Here is a 19663-nt window from a genome sequence, read left to right on the forward strand (position 1 = left end):
AAAATCTTAGGTAAAAGTGTGTTCTTATGTGAAAAATTAGTTATTAATGTTTAAGCTACTATCATCTGCATTCTAATACTTGAAAGTGAGAGCACCCTGACAGATACTAGTATTAAGTCTTGAATTAAGATTAACCATAATCTCTGAATGTAGACTAAGTAAACAGCCAATATTTATTTTAAGTGTATAAATAAAGAGTAAGCATAAACATAAACCAGGATAAAATACAGACTACTTTATAAGTCTGTGGTTACCTAACAAACGACATATGCAATCTAGAGTAATAAAAGATGATATAAGTACAAAACCTAGATGCCATTTCAATGTCTATCTTTAAACTTCAGTAGACTGATTTGGTTACTGTAACCAACTCCTACTATTAGTCCAATGATAAATGTAACACTACACATTCTTTACCACTATCAAAGCAGAGTACATAACAAACAATAAATAAAAGAAATAAAGAAATCAAGGAGTTTGATTCATTTGATTCACTCAAAGGCTTTTAAGTCTAGGCACGATGGCTCATGCCTGCAATCCCAGCACTTTGGGAAGCCAAGGCAGGCAGATCACTTGAACTCAGGAGTTTGAAACCAACCTGGGCAACACGGCAAAACCCTGTCTCTACAAACACACAAAAATCAGCTGGGTGGTGGTGTGCCCCTATGGTCCCAGCTACCTGGGAGACAAAGGTGGGAGGATGACTTTAGCCTGGGAGGCAGAAGTTGCAATGAGCCAAGACTGTGCCACTGTACTCCAGCCTGTGTGGGAGAGCCACAACTGTCTCCAAAAAACAGGAGGGGAGGGGAGGGGAGAAGGGAAGAGAGAGGAGAAGGTAGGAGAGAGAGAAGGGAGAGGAGGACAGAAGAGAGAGGAGGGGAGAAGGGAGGAAGGATACATTATCTTTCAGATGTATTGAATTTGGCATACCCGTGCTATAGCCAATAAGGAGTACACATGTATACATACACACACAACCCTGATGAAAAGAAAAGAAGGATGGATGTTAAGACAGATTTGGGCCAGGTGTGGTGGCTCACACTTATAATCCTAGCACTTTGGGAGGCTGAGGCAAGCAGATTACTTGAGGCCAAGAGTTTGACACCAGCCTGGCCAAAACTGTGAAACCCTGTCTCTACTAAAATTACAAAAAATAAGCCAGGCATAGTGGCACATGCCTGTAAACACAGCTACTCAGGAGGCTGAGGAAAGAGAATCGCTTGAACCCGGGAGACAGAGGTTGCAGTGAGCCAAGATTGTGCCACTGCACTCCAGCCTGGGAGATACAGCAAGACTCTGTCTAAAAAAAAAAAAGACGAGATTTGAGAGTTCCGAGCATTACAGGTAGAATCTGAAGTCACACACAGATGAGACAGCTAAGGGGAGTGAAGATAGAAAAGAATCAAAGATAGAAAATAAAGGGCAGAGAGGAGATAACCAAAATGACTAAGGAGTGGTCAGAATGTAAGGAGGAAGGCCAGGTCCAGTGGCTCACGCCTGTAATCCCAGCACTTTGGGAGGCCAAGGCAATCACAAGGTCAAGAGTTCGAGATCAGCCTGGCCAATATGGTGAAACCCCATCTCTACTAAAAATACAAAAATTAGCCAGGAGTGGTGGTGGGCACCTGTACTCCCAGCTACTCAGGAGGCTGAGGCAGGAGAATCGCTTGAACCCAGAAGGCGGAGGTTGCAGTGAGCCAAGACTGTGCCATTGTACTCCAGCCTGGGCAACAGAGCAAAACTATGTCTCAAAAAAAAAAAAAAAAAATACACATATATATACATATATATGGAAGAAAACCAGAAGAGAGAGGTATTACAAATATGAAAGAAAAATCAAGTTAATCAAAGTTCAAGGACAGGAGTCAACAACCACATTAAACACATACATGACCAGAGATCAATTAAGATATGAAATGAAAAGGGGAACCGCAGAAATTGACAATTAAAAACTGAGTTATAACTTGGATGGTGCAGTTTTAACAAAACTATTTAGCTCAAAGTTAGATTACAGAGTATAAAAACTAAAAAGATGTTGAGGAAACTGAGACAATAAAGAGTATTTTTCAAGAAACTTCTCTGTCAAAAGAGGCAAGGATAAGGCATTATGTAAGAAGAGGACTTTTATGTTTAAGATGATAGAGACTTAAACACATATTGGAAGGAGTAGAACTTAACAGACAGAGGAGGTGGGAGACAAAGATTTCTCAGTATGTTGCAATCACTAAAGACGCCAGAAGGGACGGAAGTGGAGGGGTGATCTTTGCAGAGAAAGGTACACTTTGCCCACAGAGATAGACAAAGACTAAGTGTGAATACCAGTAGTTTTGTGTATGGGGCAAGAAGCTGAAGTTCTCCCAGAGAGCCTTTATTTTCTTTCCGAAACAGAAAACCAGGAATGAGCGGCAGACTTTCAACAGAGTAATCAAGTACAAATTGTGAGCTGAAATAATCCTTAATTTCAAATCCTGAAATAGTTCATTTATCAACCTATCTGAATACAGTGATAATTATTACAATGGGTAAAAGCATTCTATGTAGTCCCCATTTTTATAATAAAAGCATTAGAAATAGGCAAGACATCTTCATGGTTTCAGGGTGAACATCAAAAGAAATTTCATCACAAGCTGGTGACTGATTAGATGGACAGGAGCAACTGGGGCAACTCTTCAAAGCAGAATCACCACATCAAAGGGACTAGCCATCAATGTTTACCCAAATCACTGTATACCCAAAGATGATCAGAACTTCTGAAATCTACCACACTAATAAAAATGACTTAATGACTAAACCAGAGTTTACTAATTAATAATAGGGTTATCACTTTCCAATGAATCTTCATGAAAGTCACATTCCTAGCCAGGACACCTACCTTTCTTTTAAAGAGTACTTAAGAAGCGGAGTTATTATTCAGTAACTATAAACTCAGAAAAAGAAAGGCAGAAATGGCATAATGGAGGAGAGTCCCTGAACTGTAGAAAAGCAAGATGAAGTATTAATACTCTGCCTCCCCAGTGACAGGACTCTACACAATCCCAGATTGAGTGCCTCTTATTAACAGCCGTTTTATCCTGCTTCTCTGATGCCAATCATCCCCATTTCTATAATACATTGTTTCCTTAAATGTTAAAATCAATGATTAGGATTCAGTGAAGTTGCTTTTCCTGTCCATCTATATGTTAACTTACATAGATTAAATCTTAGGAGTTCTAAAGGCACCTCACTGTCTCAGCATCCAAATTTGTCTTTAACAAAAACGTTAAAAGACCCTAGAGAAAAGGAAATGGGTTTGAAAGAGAAGCAAAGGTTAGGAAAAATAAAGAAAGAAATAAGCGAAGCGGGGAATCAGACAAAAAATAAATTAGGGTATTTTTCTTCTGATATATTAGGCTTTGAAATTATTTTAGGTTACATGAACATTGTAGTAGTTAAACTGGAATGGCTAAGACACTAAGAAATTTACACTCTGGTTTTTAAAGGAATGGTGGATGAAAAATAAAACCAAAATTTCCTATTCATCTCACTTCTGCTAATCATTTAAATAAAATATACTAGAATTCATCAGCATGTCTATAAAATTGGCACCACAGCATCTGGGGTCACCCTCTGATTTGTCATCCCTGTCAAAAACCACTAAAAAATTAACAAAGAACTTTCTAAATCAAATTACACTACATTCCACAATTTATTCTCCATTCACCTCCTAAATAAATGAAAAATAAGGCACACGTTTTAAAGAACAAGAGTATTTTAGTGGCCTCCCATGACCAGGTAACTGTTCCACACAGTTAATGCACTTAAAACTCCTGGCCCATAATCCAGGCACAGTAGCGCACACCAACTGGCATTACTCAAGAGACTGAGGCAAGAGGATCACTTGAGTTGAGGAGTTCAAGGCTAGCCTGAGTAATATCATGAGACTACATCTTTATTAAAAAAAAAAAAAAAAAAAAAAAAAAGGCCCTAGACTTTGATACCTGAGACTTCACACGTCTTGTTCTCTTCGGCAGAATGTTCATTCTTGTGCCTGGCTCTGGGGAAGTGTGGGTATCAGTGCTGAGAACCTCAGGCTCCACTTTGTCTTTAAGATCTAAATTAGGCATCTGTACACCCTAAAAGATCAGAGAACAAAAAGAGAGCAGGTTCACTGGTAAGAAATCATGCTTCAGAATCAGCGGAGAAATAATAAATTACCAACGAATCCCTAAAACTACTAAAACTAGATTGCAATTATCTCTCAAACTGACCTACAGCTATCCCTATCAAAATCCTGGCAAGCTTTTTGTTGTCGATATTGAAAGCTGATCCTAAAATTCATGTACAAATGTCAGTTGTTTAGAAGTTTTGGAAAAGAACAAAATAACTTACATTACTGAATATCAAAATTTACCATAAAGTTGTAGTACTCAAGACAATGTAGTACTGGTGTTAAGGTAGACATATAACCAATGCAATGAAACAGAGCCCAGAAATAAACCCACACATCTGTGGTCAACTGATTTCTAACAAAGGTGGTAAGTTAAATCAGTAGGAAAAGGATAGCCTTTTAAACAAATGGTGCTGGTACAACTCAATATTCATATATTCCCTTCCCCACCAAAAAATAAACTTACATCTTTACCTCACACTACACCCACCAAAAAAAGGCCTCAAAATGCATCACTGATCAAAATATGAAAGCCAAAACTATGAAATTTCTATATTAAAGCAAAGAGGAAAATCTTTGTGACCTTGGAAAAGATTTCTTAAATATGACACCAAAAGTACAATCCATAAAAGGAAAAAAGAAATAAATGGTTCTTCAAAAAGTCACCATTACAAAAATGAAAAGATAAACCACAGAGTAGGAGAAAAGATCTACAAATCATTTACCTGATAAACAACTTGTACACAAACTGTATAACAAACTTACAAGTATAAGAAGACAAACAATACAATTTAAAAAAAAGATCTGATCAAGAACAAACTGCCATTCACAATTGCTACAAAGAGAATAAAATACCTAGGAATACAACTAACAAAGGATGTAAAGGACCTCTTCAAGGAGAACTACAAACCACTGCTCAACAAAATAAGAGAGGACACAAACAGATGGAGAAACATTCCATGCTCACGGTTAGGAAGAATCAATATCATGAAAATGTCCATATTGCATAAAGTAATTTATAGATTCAACGCTATCCCCATCAAGCTACCAATGACCTTCTTCACAGAACTGGAAAAAACCACCTTAAACTTCATATGGAACCAAAAGAGAGCCCACAAAGCCAAGTCAATTCTAAGCAAAAAGAACAAATCTGGAGGCAGCACGCTACCTGACTTCAAACTATACTACAAGGCTATAGTAATCAAAACAACATGGTACTGGTACCAAAAAAGAGATACAGACCAATGGGACAGAACAGAGGCCTCAGAGGCAATGCCACACATCTACAACCATCTGATCTTTGACAAACCTGACAAAAAGAAGCAATGGGGAAAGGATTCCCTGTTCAATAAATGGTGTTGGGAAAACTAGCTAGCCATGTGCCCAGAGCAGAAACTGGACCCCTTCCTGACACCTTACACTAAAATTAACTCTAGATGGATTAAAGACTTAAACATAAGATCTAGCACTATAAAAACTCTATAAGAAAACCTAGGCAAAACCATTCAGGACATAGGCATAGGCAAGGACTTCATGACTAAAACACGAGAAGCATTGGCAACAAAAGCCAAAATAGACAAATGGGATCTAATTAAACTCCAAAGCTTCTGCACAGCAAAAGAAACAATCATTAGAGTGAACCAGAAACCAACGGAATGGGAAAAAATTTTTGCAATCTACCCATCTGACAAAGGGCTAATATCCAAAATCTACAAAGAACTAAAACAGATTTACAGGAAAAAAAACAAACAAACCCATTCAAAAGTGGGCAAAGGATATGAACAGATACTTTTCAAAAGAAGACATATATGAGGCCAACAAACATATGAAAAAATGCTGGTCATCAGGGAAATGCAAATCACTGGTCATGAGGGAAATGCAAATCAAAACTAGGTTGAGATACCATCTCACGCCAGTTAGAATGGCAATCATTAAAAAATCTGGAGACAACAGATGCTGGAGAGGATGTGGAGAAATAGGAACACTTTTACACTGTTGGTGGGAGTGTAAATTAGTTCAACCATTGTGGAAGACAGTGTGGCGATACCTCAAGGACCTAGAAATAGAAATTCCATTTGACCCAGCAATCCCATTACTGGGTATAGATCCAAAGGATTATAAATCGTTCTATTATAAGGACATATGCACACATATGTTTACTGCAGCACTGTTTACAATAGCAAAGACTTGGAACCAACCCAAATGCCCATCAATGATAGACTGGACAGGGAAAATGTGGCACATATACACCATGGAATACTATCCAGCCATAAAAAAGAATGAGTTCGTGTCCTTTGTAGGGACATGGATGAACCTGGAAACCATCATTCTCAGCAAACTGACACAAGAACAGAAAATCAAACACCGTATGTTCTCACTCATAGGCGGGTGTTGAACAATGAGAACAGATGGACACAGGGAGAGGAGCATCACACACTGAGGTCTGTAGGGGGCTCTAGGGGAGGGACAGTGGGGGTTAGCAAGCTGGGGAGGGATAACATGGGGAGAAATACCAGATATAGGTGATGGGGATGGAGGCAGCAAACCACATTGCCATGTATGTACCTATGCAACAATCCTGCATGTTCTTCACATGTACCCCAGAACCTAAAATGCAATAAAATATATATATATACATATATAATTTTTAAAAAAAAAAATCTGTTCTGGAGGAAAGTATACTAGAAAAAAAAGCAGAAAAAAAAATCTGGACACTTCACCAAGATATACAAATGGCTAATATGAATATGAAAATATGCAGCCAGCACTTTGGGAGGCAGAGGCAGGCGGATCACAAGGTCAGGAGTTCAAGACCAGCCTGACCAAAATGATGGTGATACCCTGTCTCTACTAAAAATACAAAAATTAGTCAGGCATGTAGGCACATGTCTGTAATCCCAGCTACTCAGGAGGCTGAGGCAGGAGAACTGCTTGAACAGAGGAGGTGGAGGTTGCAGTAAGCAGAGATCTCGCCACTTGCACTCCAGCCTGGGCGACAGAGCAGACTCCGTCACAAGAAAAAGAAAAAAGAAAATATGCACATCACTAGTCATTTGAGAAATGCAAATTAAAACCACAATAAGATATCACTATACAACCAACCAGAATGACTATAATTTTAAAAAACTGACAATACCAAGTGTTGGCCACGATGTAGAAAAACTGGAAGCATCTATATTACTGGTGGGAAAGTAAATGATTCAGCTACTTTGGAAAACAAATTGGCAGCTCTTAAAAATTTACACACGCCAGGCACAGTGTGGCTCACGCCTATAATCCCAGCACTTTGGGAGACAAAGGTGGGTGGATCGCTTGAGGTCAAGAGTTCCAGACAAGCCTTGCCAACATGGTGAAACATTGTCTCTACTAAAAATACAAAAATTAGCTGGGCATGGTGGCATGCACCTGTAGTACCAACTACTCTACTCAGGAGGCTAAGGTAGGAGAATCGCTTGAACCCAGGAGGCAGAGGTTGCAGCGAGCCGAGACTGCACCACTGCACTCCAGCCTGGGCAACAGAGCAAGACTCTGTCTCAAAAAAAAAAAAAAAATTTACACATAAACTTAACATATAACCCAGTGATTCCACTCTCAAGTATCTACCCAAGAGAAATAAAAACGTATGTCCACACAAAGACTTGTATATGAATTTTCATAGTATTCCTAATAGCCATAAACTGGAAACAATTTAAATATCCTGGTAAGTGGATAAACAAAATATGGCATATCCATGCAGTGGAATATTATTCAGCCATAAAAATGAAGTACTGACACATGCTATAATGTGGCTGAATTTTTTTTTTTTTTTTTTTGAGACAGGGTCTTACTCTGTCACCCAGGCTGGAGTGCAGTGGCACAATCTCAGCTTACTGCAACCTCTGTCTCCCAGGCTGAAGCAATCCTCCCACCTCAGTCTCTGGAGTAGCTGGGTCCACAGGCACAGACCACATCTGGCTAATTTTTTAAACTTTCAGTAGAGACAGGGTTTCACCATGATGCTCAGACTGGTCTCAAACTCCTGGCCTCAAGCAATCCACCCACCTCAGCCTCCCATAGTGATGGCATTAAAGGTATTAGCCACCACGCCCAGCCAACACAGCTGAACTCTGAAAACATTAGGCTAAGTGAAAAAAGCCAGACACAAAATCATATTGTATGATTACACCTAGGTGAAATTTCTAGAAAAGACAAAACTATAGAGCCAGAAAAACAGGTTAGGAATTGCCTGTGTGTGGGAGTGGAACAGAAACCAGCTACAAATGAACAATACAATTCTGGGGGCTAGTGGAAGTGCTCTAAAATTGGAATATAGTGATTGCTGCATAAATGTAGAAATTTCTTAAAGCTTACTGACTGTGCACCCACAAAGGGTGAATTCTATGGTATATAAATTATACCTAATAAAGCTGTTTTTAAAAAATACATGAAACAAACAGGAGGACTTTTTCAAAAACTTTCACTCATAAAGGTTTATTTTAAATAAATAAAAAAACACTCTTCATTCCCCCATTATCCTTTATCTTGCAAACCACCAAAAATAGCTATGATTTTTACACTATGACATACACTTTGCTTCCCCAAATTTTGGTGCCTGCTAACTTGGGTTAAACATAGTCTGAAGTTTATACTTGAGCAAACTGGATTTATCAACTTTTTCTAAAAAGAATGATGCATCTCACCATAAGGCTCACACCAGATTGGAAAAGTTCGTATGGGTAGAGAATTCTTTCATAATGTGACTTCAAAAGAGACCCAGTTCCTTTTCCTGGCAGATATCCCAAGCGACTACCCACTTTAGACCATTTCTTCTCTTTGGTGACCATTTCAAAACCTCCTTTGCTGGCAACAATCTGAAAAGCAAGTAAAAAGTTTCTTAGAGAAAAAAAGTAGATTCAAGCATCCTGACTCTAAGTCTGTCTACTAAATAGAAAAATTATTCTGGGCTTAAATTTCAAATTTTCCTTTCAATGAGTGTCTAACCAAACTGACATCTGTCAACATTTAGAGTAAGAAATAGAAACAATGATTTACAGAGGTTTAAAATTTAATTAATACTATTATGCCTACCTTCAAACCAAGCATTTAAAAATATTTAATGAATTAATACTTTGTATAGCATGCACTGTGAGAAAAGTAAACACACGTATAAAACTTATGTACTCAAGGAACTCACAATTTAAATAAGAATAAAAACAGACAAAAAATAGACATAAAAATGTTATATAATACAAAATAAACATAAATCCTGAAATTAGAAATACCAAGTAACTTACAGAACTTAACAAAAATGTCAATCAAACCATGAATATAAAGAACAGTTTTGAAAAACAGGCTATAATTTTTCAAAAGGACAAGAGTTTTATATGGAAGATTATGAAGGAACACTGAGGAAAGGTTAGACTGAAGTAGATTTACTGATATGGAGTACAGAATATATTAAGGTAAAAAATGAGATAAATTGGCTAACTTGGCTGAATGTTCACATCAAGCCAGGCACTATACGGAACATGTTTCCAAGCTCCTTAACATCCAGAAGCTGTTATTATACATCTCATATTCTAAAATACAGTCATGCGCTGCATAACATTTTGGTCAAATATAGACCACATAGACAGTGCTCCCATAAGATCATACTACCATATTATTACTGCACCTTTGTGTTTAGATGCATACACAAATGTATTACCATTGTGTTACACTGCCTACAGTATTCAGTACAGTAACAGGATGTACAGCTTTGTAGCCTAGGAGCAAAAGGCTATACCACATAGCCTAGGTGTACAGTAGGCCATCCCATCTAGGTTTGTATAAGTACCTTCAATGATGTTTGCACAATAATGAAATGGCCATATTTTTCAAACATATCCCTATCATTAAGTGACACAATTGTACAGGCAGTTTTCAATTTCACTGAGAATAAAGGAGACTCTTACACAGTATTTGAACTCAGTTTCTCCTATTTGAATATATGCTATTGTATCTTACTACATTAAAAAAAGTTAAAGCCAGGCACAGTGGCTCATATCTGTAATTCTAGCACTTTGGGAGGCCAAGACAGGAGAACTGCTTGAGCCCAGGAGTTCCAAACCAGCCTGGGTAATATAGTAAGACCTCCATCTCTACAAAAAAAAATTAAAAATTAGCTGAGCAGGTTAGGCAGGGTGGCTCATGCCTGTAATCCAGGACTTTGGAAGGCAGAGGTGGGCAAACAGCCTGAGATCAGGAGTTCAAGACCAGCCTGGGCAACATAGTGAAACCCAGTCTCTTCTTTAAAAAAAAAAGAAAATATTGAACTCCAATTGGAAGAGGCGAGTCCGGCCTCAAAATGGAGGTAAAACTGCCGCCCGGTTGCCCCCAGCCTGACTCCGGCCGTCACCGTCGGGGGGAAGAGGACCATAATCCAAAGGAACCAGAGCAGTTGAGAAAACTGTTTACTATTGGTCTGAGCTTTGAAACTACAGATGATAGTTTAAGAGACCATTTTGAGAAATGGGGCACACTTACAGATTGTGTGATAATGACATCCCCAAACCAAACGTTCCAGGGGCTTTGGTTTTGTGACTTATTCTTGTGTTGAGGTGGATGCAGCAATGTGTGCTCGACCACACAAGGTTGATGGGCGTGTAGTTGAACCAAAGAAAGCTGTTTCTAGAAAGGATTCTGTAAAGCCTGGTGCCCATCTAACAGTGAAGACAATTTTTGTTGGTGGTATTAAAGAAGATACGGAAGAGTGTAATTTGAGAGACTACTTTGAAAAGTATGGCAAGATTGAAACCATAGAAGTTATGGAAGACAGGCAGAGTGGAAAAAAGAAAGGATTTGCTTTTGTAACTTTTGATGATCATGATACAGTTGATAAAATTATTGTTCAGAAATACCAAACTATTAATGGGCATAATTGTGAAGTGAAAAAGGCCCTTTCTAAACAAGAGATGCAGTCTTCTGGATCACAGAGAGGTTGTGGAGGTGGATCTGGCAATTTTATGGGTCGCAGAGGAAACTTTGGAGGTGGTGGAGGTAATTTTGGCCATGGTGGAAACTTTGGTGGAAGAGGAGGTTATAGTGGTGGAGGTGGTGGCAGCAGAGGCAGTTATGGAGGAGGTGATGGTGGATATAATGGATTTGGTGCTAGTGGCAACTATGGCAGGGGTCCTGGTTATAGTAGTAGAGGGGGCTATGGTGGTGGTGGACCAGGATATGGAAACCAAGGTGGTGGACATGGTGGTGGTGGTGGTGGAGGACATGATGTTTACAATGAAGGAGGAAATTTTGGCGGTGGTAACTATGGTGGTGGTGGGAACTATAATGATTTTGGAAATTATAGTGGACAAGTGGACAAGAGCAATCAAATTATGGACCCATGATAGGGGGCAGTTTTGGTGGAAGAAACTCGGGCAGTCCCTATGGTGGTGGTTATGGATCTGGTGGTGGAAGTAGTGGATATGGTGGCAGAAGGTTCTAAAAGCAGCAGAAAAGGGCTACAGTTCTTAGCAGGAGAGAGAGCGAGGAGCTGTCAGGAAGCTGCAGGTTACTTTGAAACAGTCGTCCCAAATGCATTAGAGGAACTGTAAAAATCTGCCACAGAAGGAGCGATGACCCATAGTCAGAAAGGTTACTGCAGCTTAAACAAGAAACCCTTCTTGTTCAGGACTGTCATAGCCACAGTTTGCAAAAAGTGCCGCTATTGATTAATGCAATGTAGTGTCAATTAGATGTACATTCCTGAGGTCTTTTATCTGTTGAGCACCAGGAGCTCACCAACTGAGGTAAGCGGCCGCCCGACTCCTGAGGTCTTTTATCTGTTGCAGCTTTGTCTTTTTCTTTTTCTTTTCATTACATCAGGTATATTGCCCTGTAAATTGTGATAGTGGTACCAGGAATAAAAAATTAAGGAATTTTTAACTTTTCAAAAAAAAAAAAACACAAAAAATTAGCCAGGCATGGTGGCATACACCTATAATCCCAGCTACTCAGGAGGCTGAGGCCCAAGAATCACTTCAACCCAGGAGGCAGAGGCAGTAGTGAGCTGAGATTGTCCCATGCACTCTAATCTGGGCAACAGAGTGGGACTCCAGCTCCAAAAAAAAAAAAAAAAAAAAAAAAAAAAAAAAAAGAGGTGCACCTATAGATCCAGCTACTTGGGAAGCCGAGGCACAGGAGAGCACAGGAGATCAAGGCTACAGTGAGCCATGATCATACCACTGCACTCCAGTGTGGGTAACCCTGTCTCAAGTGACCCTGTCTCAAAAAACAGAAAAAAAAAATAGTTAAAAGTTAAACATAAAATTACCATATGATCCTGCAATTTCACTTCTAGGTATACACTCAGAGAACTGAAAGGAGGGACTCAAACAGATTCTTGCACACCAATGTTCACAGCAGCATTATTCTTGAGCATCAAAACAGAACTAACTCAAAAGTTTATCAACAGATAAGTGAATAAACAAAATGTAGTATAATAAACATACAATGGAATATTATTCTGCCTTAAAAAGAAAATTCTGAGACATGCCAAACATGAATTTTGAAAATATTGTAAGTAAAATAAGCCAGACACAAAATGATGACTACTGTGTAATTCCATTTATATAAGGTACATAGAGTAAGCAAATTCGTAGAGACAGAAAGCATAACAGAAGTTACCAAGGGTGGTGGAAGGGAGGAAGTCCTGGAACTACACAGTGGTGATAACTGTACAACACTGTAAGTACACTTAATGCCACTGAACTGTGTATTTTTAAATGTTGATGTTATATGTACTACAATTTTTTTTAAAAAGACTATGAGGGCCAGGCGCGATGGCTCATGCCTGTAATCCCAGCACTTTGGGAGGCCGAGGCAGGCGGATCATGAGGTCAAGAGATCGAGACCATCCTGGCCAACATGGTGAAACCCCGTCTCTACTAAAAGTACAAAAAGTTAGCCGGGTATGGTGGTGCATGCCTGTCCCAGCTACTCGGGAGGCTGAGGCAAAAGAATTGCCTGAAACCAGAAAACAGAAGTTGCAGTGAGACGGGATCACTCCACTGCACTCTAGCCTGGCAACAGAGCGAGACTGTGTCTCAAAAAAAAAAAAAAAAAGACTACACGAAGACTCTGGAGCCAGACTTGCCAGTATTCAAATTCTAGTTCTGTCACTTAATAGTTATATGACCTTGGTCAGGCGTGGTAGGGCTCATGTCTGTAATCCCAGAGCTTTGGGAAGCTGAGGCAGGCAGATCAACTGAGGTCAGGAGTTTGAGACCAGTCTGGCCAATAAGGTGAAACCTCGTCTCTACTAAAAATACCAAAAATTAGCCAAGGGTAGTGGTGCGCGCCTGTAGTCCCAGCTACTAAGGAGGCTGAGGAAGGAGAATCGTTTGAACCTGGGAGGAGGAGGCTACCGTGAGCCAGATCATGCCACTGAACTCCAGCCTGGGCAATAGCAAGACCCTGTCTCAAAAAAAAAAACAGTCATATGACCTTGCCAAAGTTAAGTAATTTGCAATTCAATTTCCTCACCATCATTAAAATGGTAACAACAGTGCCTACACCTCCTTATGTGGCTATTGTGAGGACAAATAAAATAAAACATGAAAAGCACCAGGATAAAGTACTATACCAATGCTGCTGTATTATAAATGTCTGTGAGTGTGGACAAATGGAGGGAGAGGGTACATGTACTGAAATTAAGCGAAGAAAATGTTTTAACTCTTGTGTTGGGATATTATAAACAAAAATGAACCTATGGCCAAAGTACAATTTTCCTCTAGTGAACTATCTGAAAGCTTGGTAGAAACACTAATTCATATGCATGAGAATTGAACACATCTCTTTAGTTCTTTAGTCCTCTTATCGCATCCTCAGAGAAGCCCTCTCTGTTAAAAGAATCAACCAGGGGAAAATTATACAGAGAAAAAAATTATTTTTCAAAGCTAATGGTAAAGAGAAAGACACAATGAAAGTGGTTTCAATAGAGGGCTGTCTGGAAGCAACTGGATAGATTAGAGTGCCATTAATTCAACACGTATCTTTCCAATGCTTCTATACTGCCAGCTACTATTCTAGGTACCTGAGATACATTTATAAATAAAACAAAGATCTTTGTCCTCATGGAGGTTACATTCTAGTGGAGGAAGACAGACAATAAACAATGAACATAATATATAAATTCCGAAGTAATACTGAAGAAGAAATTAAAAAGCAGTCAAGGGGCCTCCAAGTAACAGAGTAAGGGTAAATTAAAGCATTAAACGATCACAAAAAGGCTTATTATAAGGATGAAATTTGAGCAAAGTATTGAAGGGAGTGAAGTAGTTAACCAGCAGATATAAAGCGATATATGCAAAGGCTCTAAGTCAGAAGCATACCAAGAGTGTTTGAGAAAAATAAGGAAGCCAGTGTGGCTGAAGCAAAGTGAACAAAGGAGGAGAAGAAATAAAGAAACTTGGGGAGGCAAAAGATGCCTTCACAATCTTTACTATCCCATACAATAATCACTTTTACATAATAATCTGCTTTGTATTGAAAGCATTTCAAGCTAAATTTCCATTAGTTATGATATATCTGCATGGATCCAGTCATGATATCCCACTCAGTTCTGGTAATTAGTAGCAGCCAGGATATGGCCATGATAAAGGAATAAACTATCTCACATAGAAAACAAAACCATTACTTAGGCTCCATGTATACAATACTCTAACAATCTAACCAAAAAACACACAAAACCTTATTCCTGTTTTTCTTCAGCTGACAGATTCAAGGATTATCATGCATAATTTTAAAATATAAACCAGGGCACGGTGGCTCATGCCTATAATCCCAGCACACTGGGGGGCTGACACGAGCGGATCACTTGAGGTCAGGAGTTCAAAACCCGCCTGGCCAACATGGTGAAACCCTGTCTCTACTAAAAGTACAAAAATTAGCCAGGCATGCTGGCAGGCACCTGTAATCCCAGTTACTTGGGAAGCTGAAGCAGGAGAATCACTTGAACCTGGGAGATGGGGGTTGCTGTGAGCTGGGATCAGGACACTGCACTCCAGCCTGGGCAACAGAGTGAGACTCTGTCTCAAAAACAAATAAATAAAAATAAAATATAAAATATAAACCATTTATTCCAAACATTTGCCATGTACTACATCACAGCATTGTCACCAGAAGTATCACTATGAACCCTGCTCCATAAAAAGACATATGGCATGCACTTGAACTGAACACAATGAAGACAAGCCCTTTATCAAAACTTGACCAAAAAGTAGTATCACTCAAGACCAAAATGGCTGGGAATAGAGACAGTTTTAACATACCTAAAGAACAGTCTTCTTCTTAAAATATCCCTCTAAAAACTCCAGTAGAAAGACCAGAAAGAAACAAAAAGGAATCCTCTCAAGCAGTCAAATAGACCAAAAAAGGAACCAAATACAAACAAATGTAAACAATATTTTGAAGCTAGTGATATCTAACAAGCCAAAACAATAACAAAAACAGACAAATCAGGTGTACTTTTAAACCACAAGTTTAAAACTAAGTGCCCTGCAACAGAGAAAAGCCAGAGAAGCTTTTGCAACATAGCACCTGGAAAGGCTTAAGAGGATGCCCTTCCTCCCTTTTCTAAAAAAAGGCTTAAGAAGTGAAAGCAGCAGTACCTCTAAAATTAAGGGTGGCAGTGCAGCGAGAATGAGATTGTGAAGACCTGTGTAAAAGCAGTTAGACCTCCTCCAGGCAACTATCCCTCTCTAGCCCCAGCAGAAAACTGGAGATTTACTCTCAGCAAAGTTTGAACAGAAGGGATGCTGAACTAAGAAAGCAATAGGTAAGTAAATTAGAGGACCAGCCTAACAAGTCTAACATCTAAATAATAAAGAGTCCAGAAGAAGAGAAAAAATAATAAACTTATCAAAGAATACAGGAAAAATAAGAAGAATTGGAAGAAATGAGTTATCAGATAAGAAAGGTTATTGAGAGCCATAAAAACAGTGAATGAAAATAAACACATACCAATACATATCACTGTGAAATTTCAAAGCCCTGGGAAGAAAGATAAGATCCTAAATCTTCAGGGAAAATAAAAGTCACACACAAACACACACACAAAAAAAAAAAAAACAAGAATTAATATAGCATCATTCTCACCAAGACAATGGAGTAAAAGCTTTCCAAATACTACAGTAAAATGATTTACAATCTAGACTTTTAAACCCCACCAAACTACTAATAAAGTATAAGGGCAGAACATTTTTACACAAGCAAGAAGTCCTAAAAAATTTACATCCCACTACTATCTTTCTCATGAAACTAGCAGAAGAAATGTTTCACCAAAGTGAGAGTAAACCAAGTAAAAGGAAGACTTGCAACAAGAGGCCAAGGAATTCCCAGAATGACAGCAATAAAAGGAAGTTCCAGACTGACAGCTGAACTTTTTAAAAAACAACCAGTCAAGATTTGAGGTAAAAAAGACTTCAGGAAGAATGGCTCCAAGAAAATAAAGCTGACAGATTATCTTATGGGTAGAAGCATAATGAGCAATGTATACTTCTGCTGGAAAGTTTGGAAATATATTTTTCACAATATTAATTTTAGATTAATAAAAAATTAACGTAACTACAATAGAAAGGGAGAGGAACATAAAGTATGGGAGGACTGAAGATCTCTTACACCCATTCTCCATCTTTAACAGTAGGAAATCAGTATATAATATTTAAAGCTGAGAAAAGAAAAAATAGCATACTGAGCTTATTGTTTGGAAATATGAAGATAAAAATCAGAAACCACTAAAAGAACTGAAAATGATTAGTTCTGGGGAGTGGGAATGGGGGTGGAGATGAAGGGAGATGCTGATTTTCATTTTTAGCCGCCTTCTTTTTTTTCTCTTTTTTTTTTTTTTAAGAAACAGGGTCTTACTCTGTAGCTCAGGTGGTGCAATCAAAGGTATCATAGCCTCAAACTCCTGGACTCAAGCAATCCTCCAGCTTCAGCTTCTCGAGTAGGTGCGACTTCAGGCATGTGCCACCACAATCAGGTAATCTTTTAAAATTGTTTTGTAGAGACATGGTCTCCCTATGTCTAGACCAGGAGGCTGGTCTAGAACTCCTGTACTCAAATGATCCTCCTACCTTGGCCTCCCAAAGTGCTGGGATTACAAGTGTGAGTCCACCATACCCAGCCGAAGCCTTGTTTTTTAAAAGTGTACTACTTTGACAAGAATAAAAATGTTTAAAAGAGAAGGGCTAGATTGAATGCTTCTTGCTGAAGTGGTTATAAAAACAGTAATTAGCAATATAGAAGTCCGTTAAATTACAGGCATTCCAAGTAATACTTTTTTTTTTGAGATGGAGTCTCACTCTGTCACCAGGATGGAGTGCAGTGGTGCGATCTAGGCTCACCCAAACCTCCACCTCCAGGATTCAAGCGAGTCTCCTGCCTCAGCCTCCTGAGTAGCTGGTATCACAGGCGCAAGTCACCACGCCTAGCTAATTTTTGTATTTTTAGTAGAAACGGTTTTCACCATATTGGCCAGTTCAAGATTATGATCTTGAACTCATGATCCACCCGCCTCAGCCTCCCAAAGTGCTGGGATTACAGGCATGAGCCAGTGCGCCTGGCCTAGTAATACTTTTTATTATCAAAAACAATAGGGAGAAAGACGTGATTTAATCAAAACAGGGAAACCATCACATTGATGACTTAATGACTCAGAAGACTGAAAATTTGCTTCCCATTAAAATGCAATGGGAATCAAAGTATTTTCAAATCATACCCATAAAAAACAAACTCAATAGATGCCAGTAAACTGTCAGCCAAAAATAAACTTTTTTTAAAAAAAGAAAGGACACCACCAACAACCTTAAAACATATGAACTCTCAGTATTTTCTGCAGTTTTCAGCCCAAGCCTCTTGCTAGAATAAAATGTCATAATGAAATAAATAGTCACCCATTGATAAGGGTCAGAATAAATTACTTTTATGAAGTATTGACTGGGAGGGAGATGAAAGAACCCACTACAGTGCTACAAAAATGTTTTGTATCGGCCGGGTGCAGCGGCTCACGCCTGTAATCCCAGCACTTTGGGAGGTCGAGGCAGGCGGATCACAAGATCAGGTGTTCAAGACCAGCCTGGCCAACATGGTGAAACCCTGTCCCTACTAAACAGAAAAAGTAGCCGGGTGTGGTGAAGAATCCCAGCTACTTGGGAGGCTGAAACTGGAGAATCGCCAAAACCCTGGAGGCGGAGGCTGCAGTGAGCTGAAACCTCGCCATTGCACTCCAGCCTGGGCAACAGAGCAAGACTCCATCTCAAAAACAAAAAAAAAAGTTATGTATCTTGATCTGGGTGATGGCTACAAAACAGGTATATACATATATGAAGATTTATCGAACTGCACACTTAAATTTGTGCATTCCACTGTAAGTTACACCTCAATATAAAAGAAAAAAGTTAATATGAGAAGCAGAAATCTCACAATGACATTTAGGGAACAAAAGTATTATAAACTAAATAACTACAAATAGAAATTTGTCTGCCTTTTAGCTTTAAATCTATTTTGCAAACGTTCTCACAAGTTAGGGGAAAGAGATGTCCATGAGGACTTGAAAAACCCCACAAAAGACAGGACTCCAATAAACCCACAGATAAGCACACTTAACCTTTAATCACAACATATTTTCAGTAAGTTTTTCAAATATTTCATTCTTTTTTTTTTTTTTTTTTTTTTTAAAGATGGGGTTTTACCATGTTGGCCAGGCTGATCTTGAACTCCTGACCTCAGGTGATCCACCCACCTCAGCCTCCCAAAGTGCTAGGATTATAGGCATGAGCCACCGCGCCTGGATTTTTTTCCGAATATTTCAATAAAGTATACTTTATTAGTAGTATGAACCTTAAAAGGAAATGGAATTCTCAAGATGGTGTTAAACAGTCTGAATGACAAATGTTGTAAGGAGAATTGTAAACAACTAAGTATTCAGACTAGGTTACCTCTAAAAGCCCTTTCCTGATTTTGAAATACTGTAACTTTAGAAAACGAGAAAAATGTGGCCGGGCTCAGTGGCTCATGCCTGTAATCCCAGCACTTTGAGAGGGCGAGATGGGCAATCACTTGAGGTCAGGAGTTCTTGACCAGCTTGGCCAACATGGTGAAACCCTGTCTCTACTAAAAATACAAAAATTAGCCAGGCATGGCGGCACATGCTTGTAGTCCCAGCTGCTGCAGAGACTGAGTCAGGAGAATCGCTTGAACCCAGGAGGCAGGAGGTTACAGTAAGCTGAGATCATGCTACTGCACTCTAGCCTGGGCAACAGAGGAAGACACTGTCTCAAAAAAAAAAAAAAAAAAAAAAAAAGAAAGGAAAAGAAAACCAAATAATGCAATTTAACTTACCATCAGATTAAACCTGAGGTTTATCTTTTAATTGAAAAATCACTGATACCAAAAGTTTCAATTTAATAGATTACTACTTACACAATTAATAAATACTCTAGTAAATTCCTTAAGGTATTTATGAAAATAAGAAATAAAAATGTGGCCGGGCACAGT

The 19663-nt window shown here is 38.9% G+C and overlaps 1 protein-coding gene and 1 pseudogene across 1 annotated transcript in view; one reads left to right on the forward strand and one right to left on the reverse strand.

Moving 5' to 3' along the window:
- KDM5A (lysine demethylase 5A) overlaps positions 1-19663 on the reverse strand; it is a 95929-nt gene that overhangs the window by 67232 nt on the left and 9034 nt on the right. Inside the window, exons 4-5 of the mRNA XM_032254393.1 lie at positions 8827-8997; positions 3978-4112 (exon numbers count right to left, since the gene is read on the reverse strand). Of these exons, the coding sequence (XP_032110284.1) occupies positions 3978-4112; positions 8827-8997 (306 nt within the window). The remainder of the gene's footprint in view (positions 1-3977; positions 4113-8826; positions 8998-19663) is intronic.
- LOC116534185 lies at positions 10379-12068 on the forward strand (annotated as a pseudogene).

This window comes from Sapajus apella, unplaced genomic scaffold (assembly GCF_009761245.1).
Source record: "Sapajus apella isolate SASKATOON/1434 unplaced genomic scaffold, GSC_monkey_1.0 scaffold86, whole genome shotgun sequence".
NCBI classification, from domain to species: Eukaryota; Metazoa; Chordata; class Mammalia; order Primates; family Cebidae; genus Sapajus; species Sapajus apella.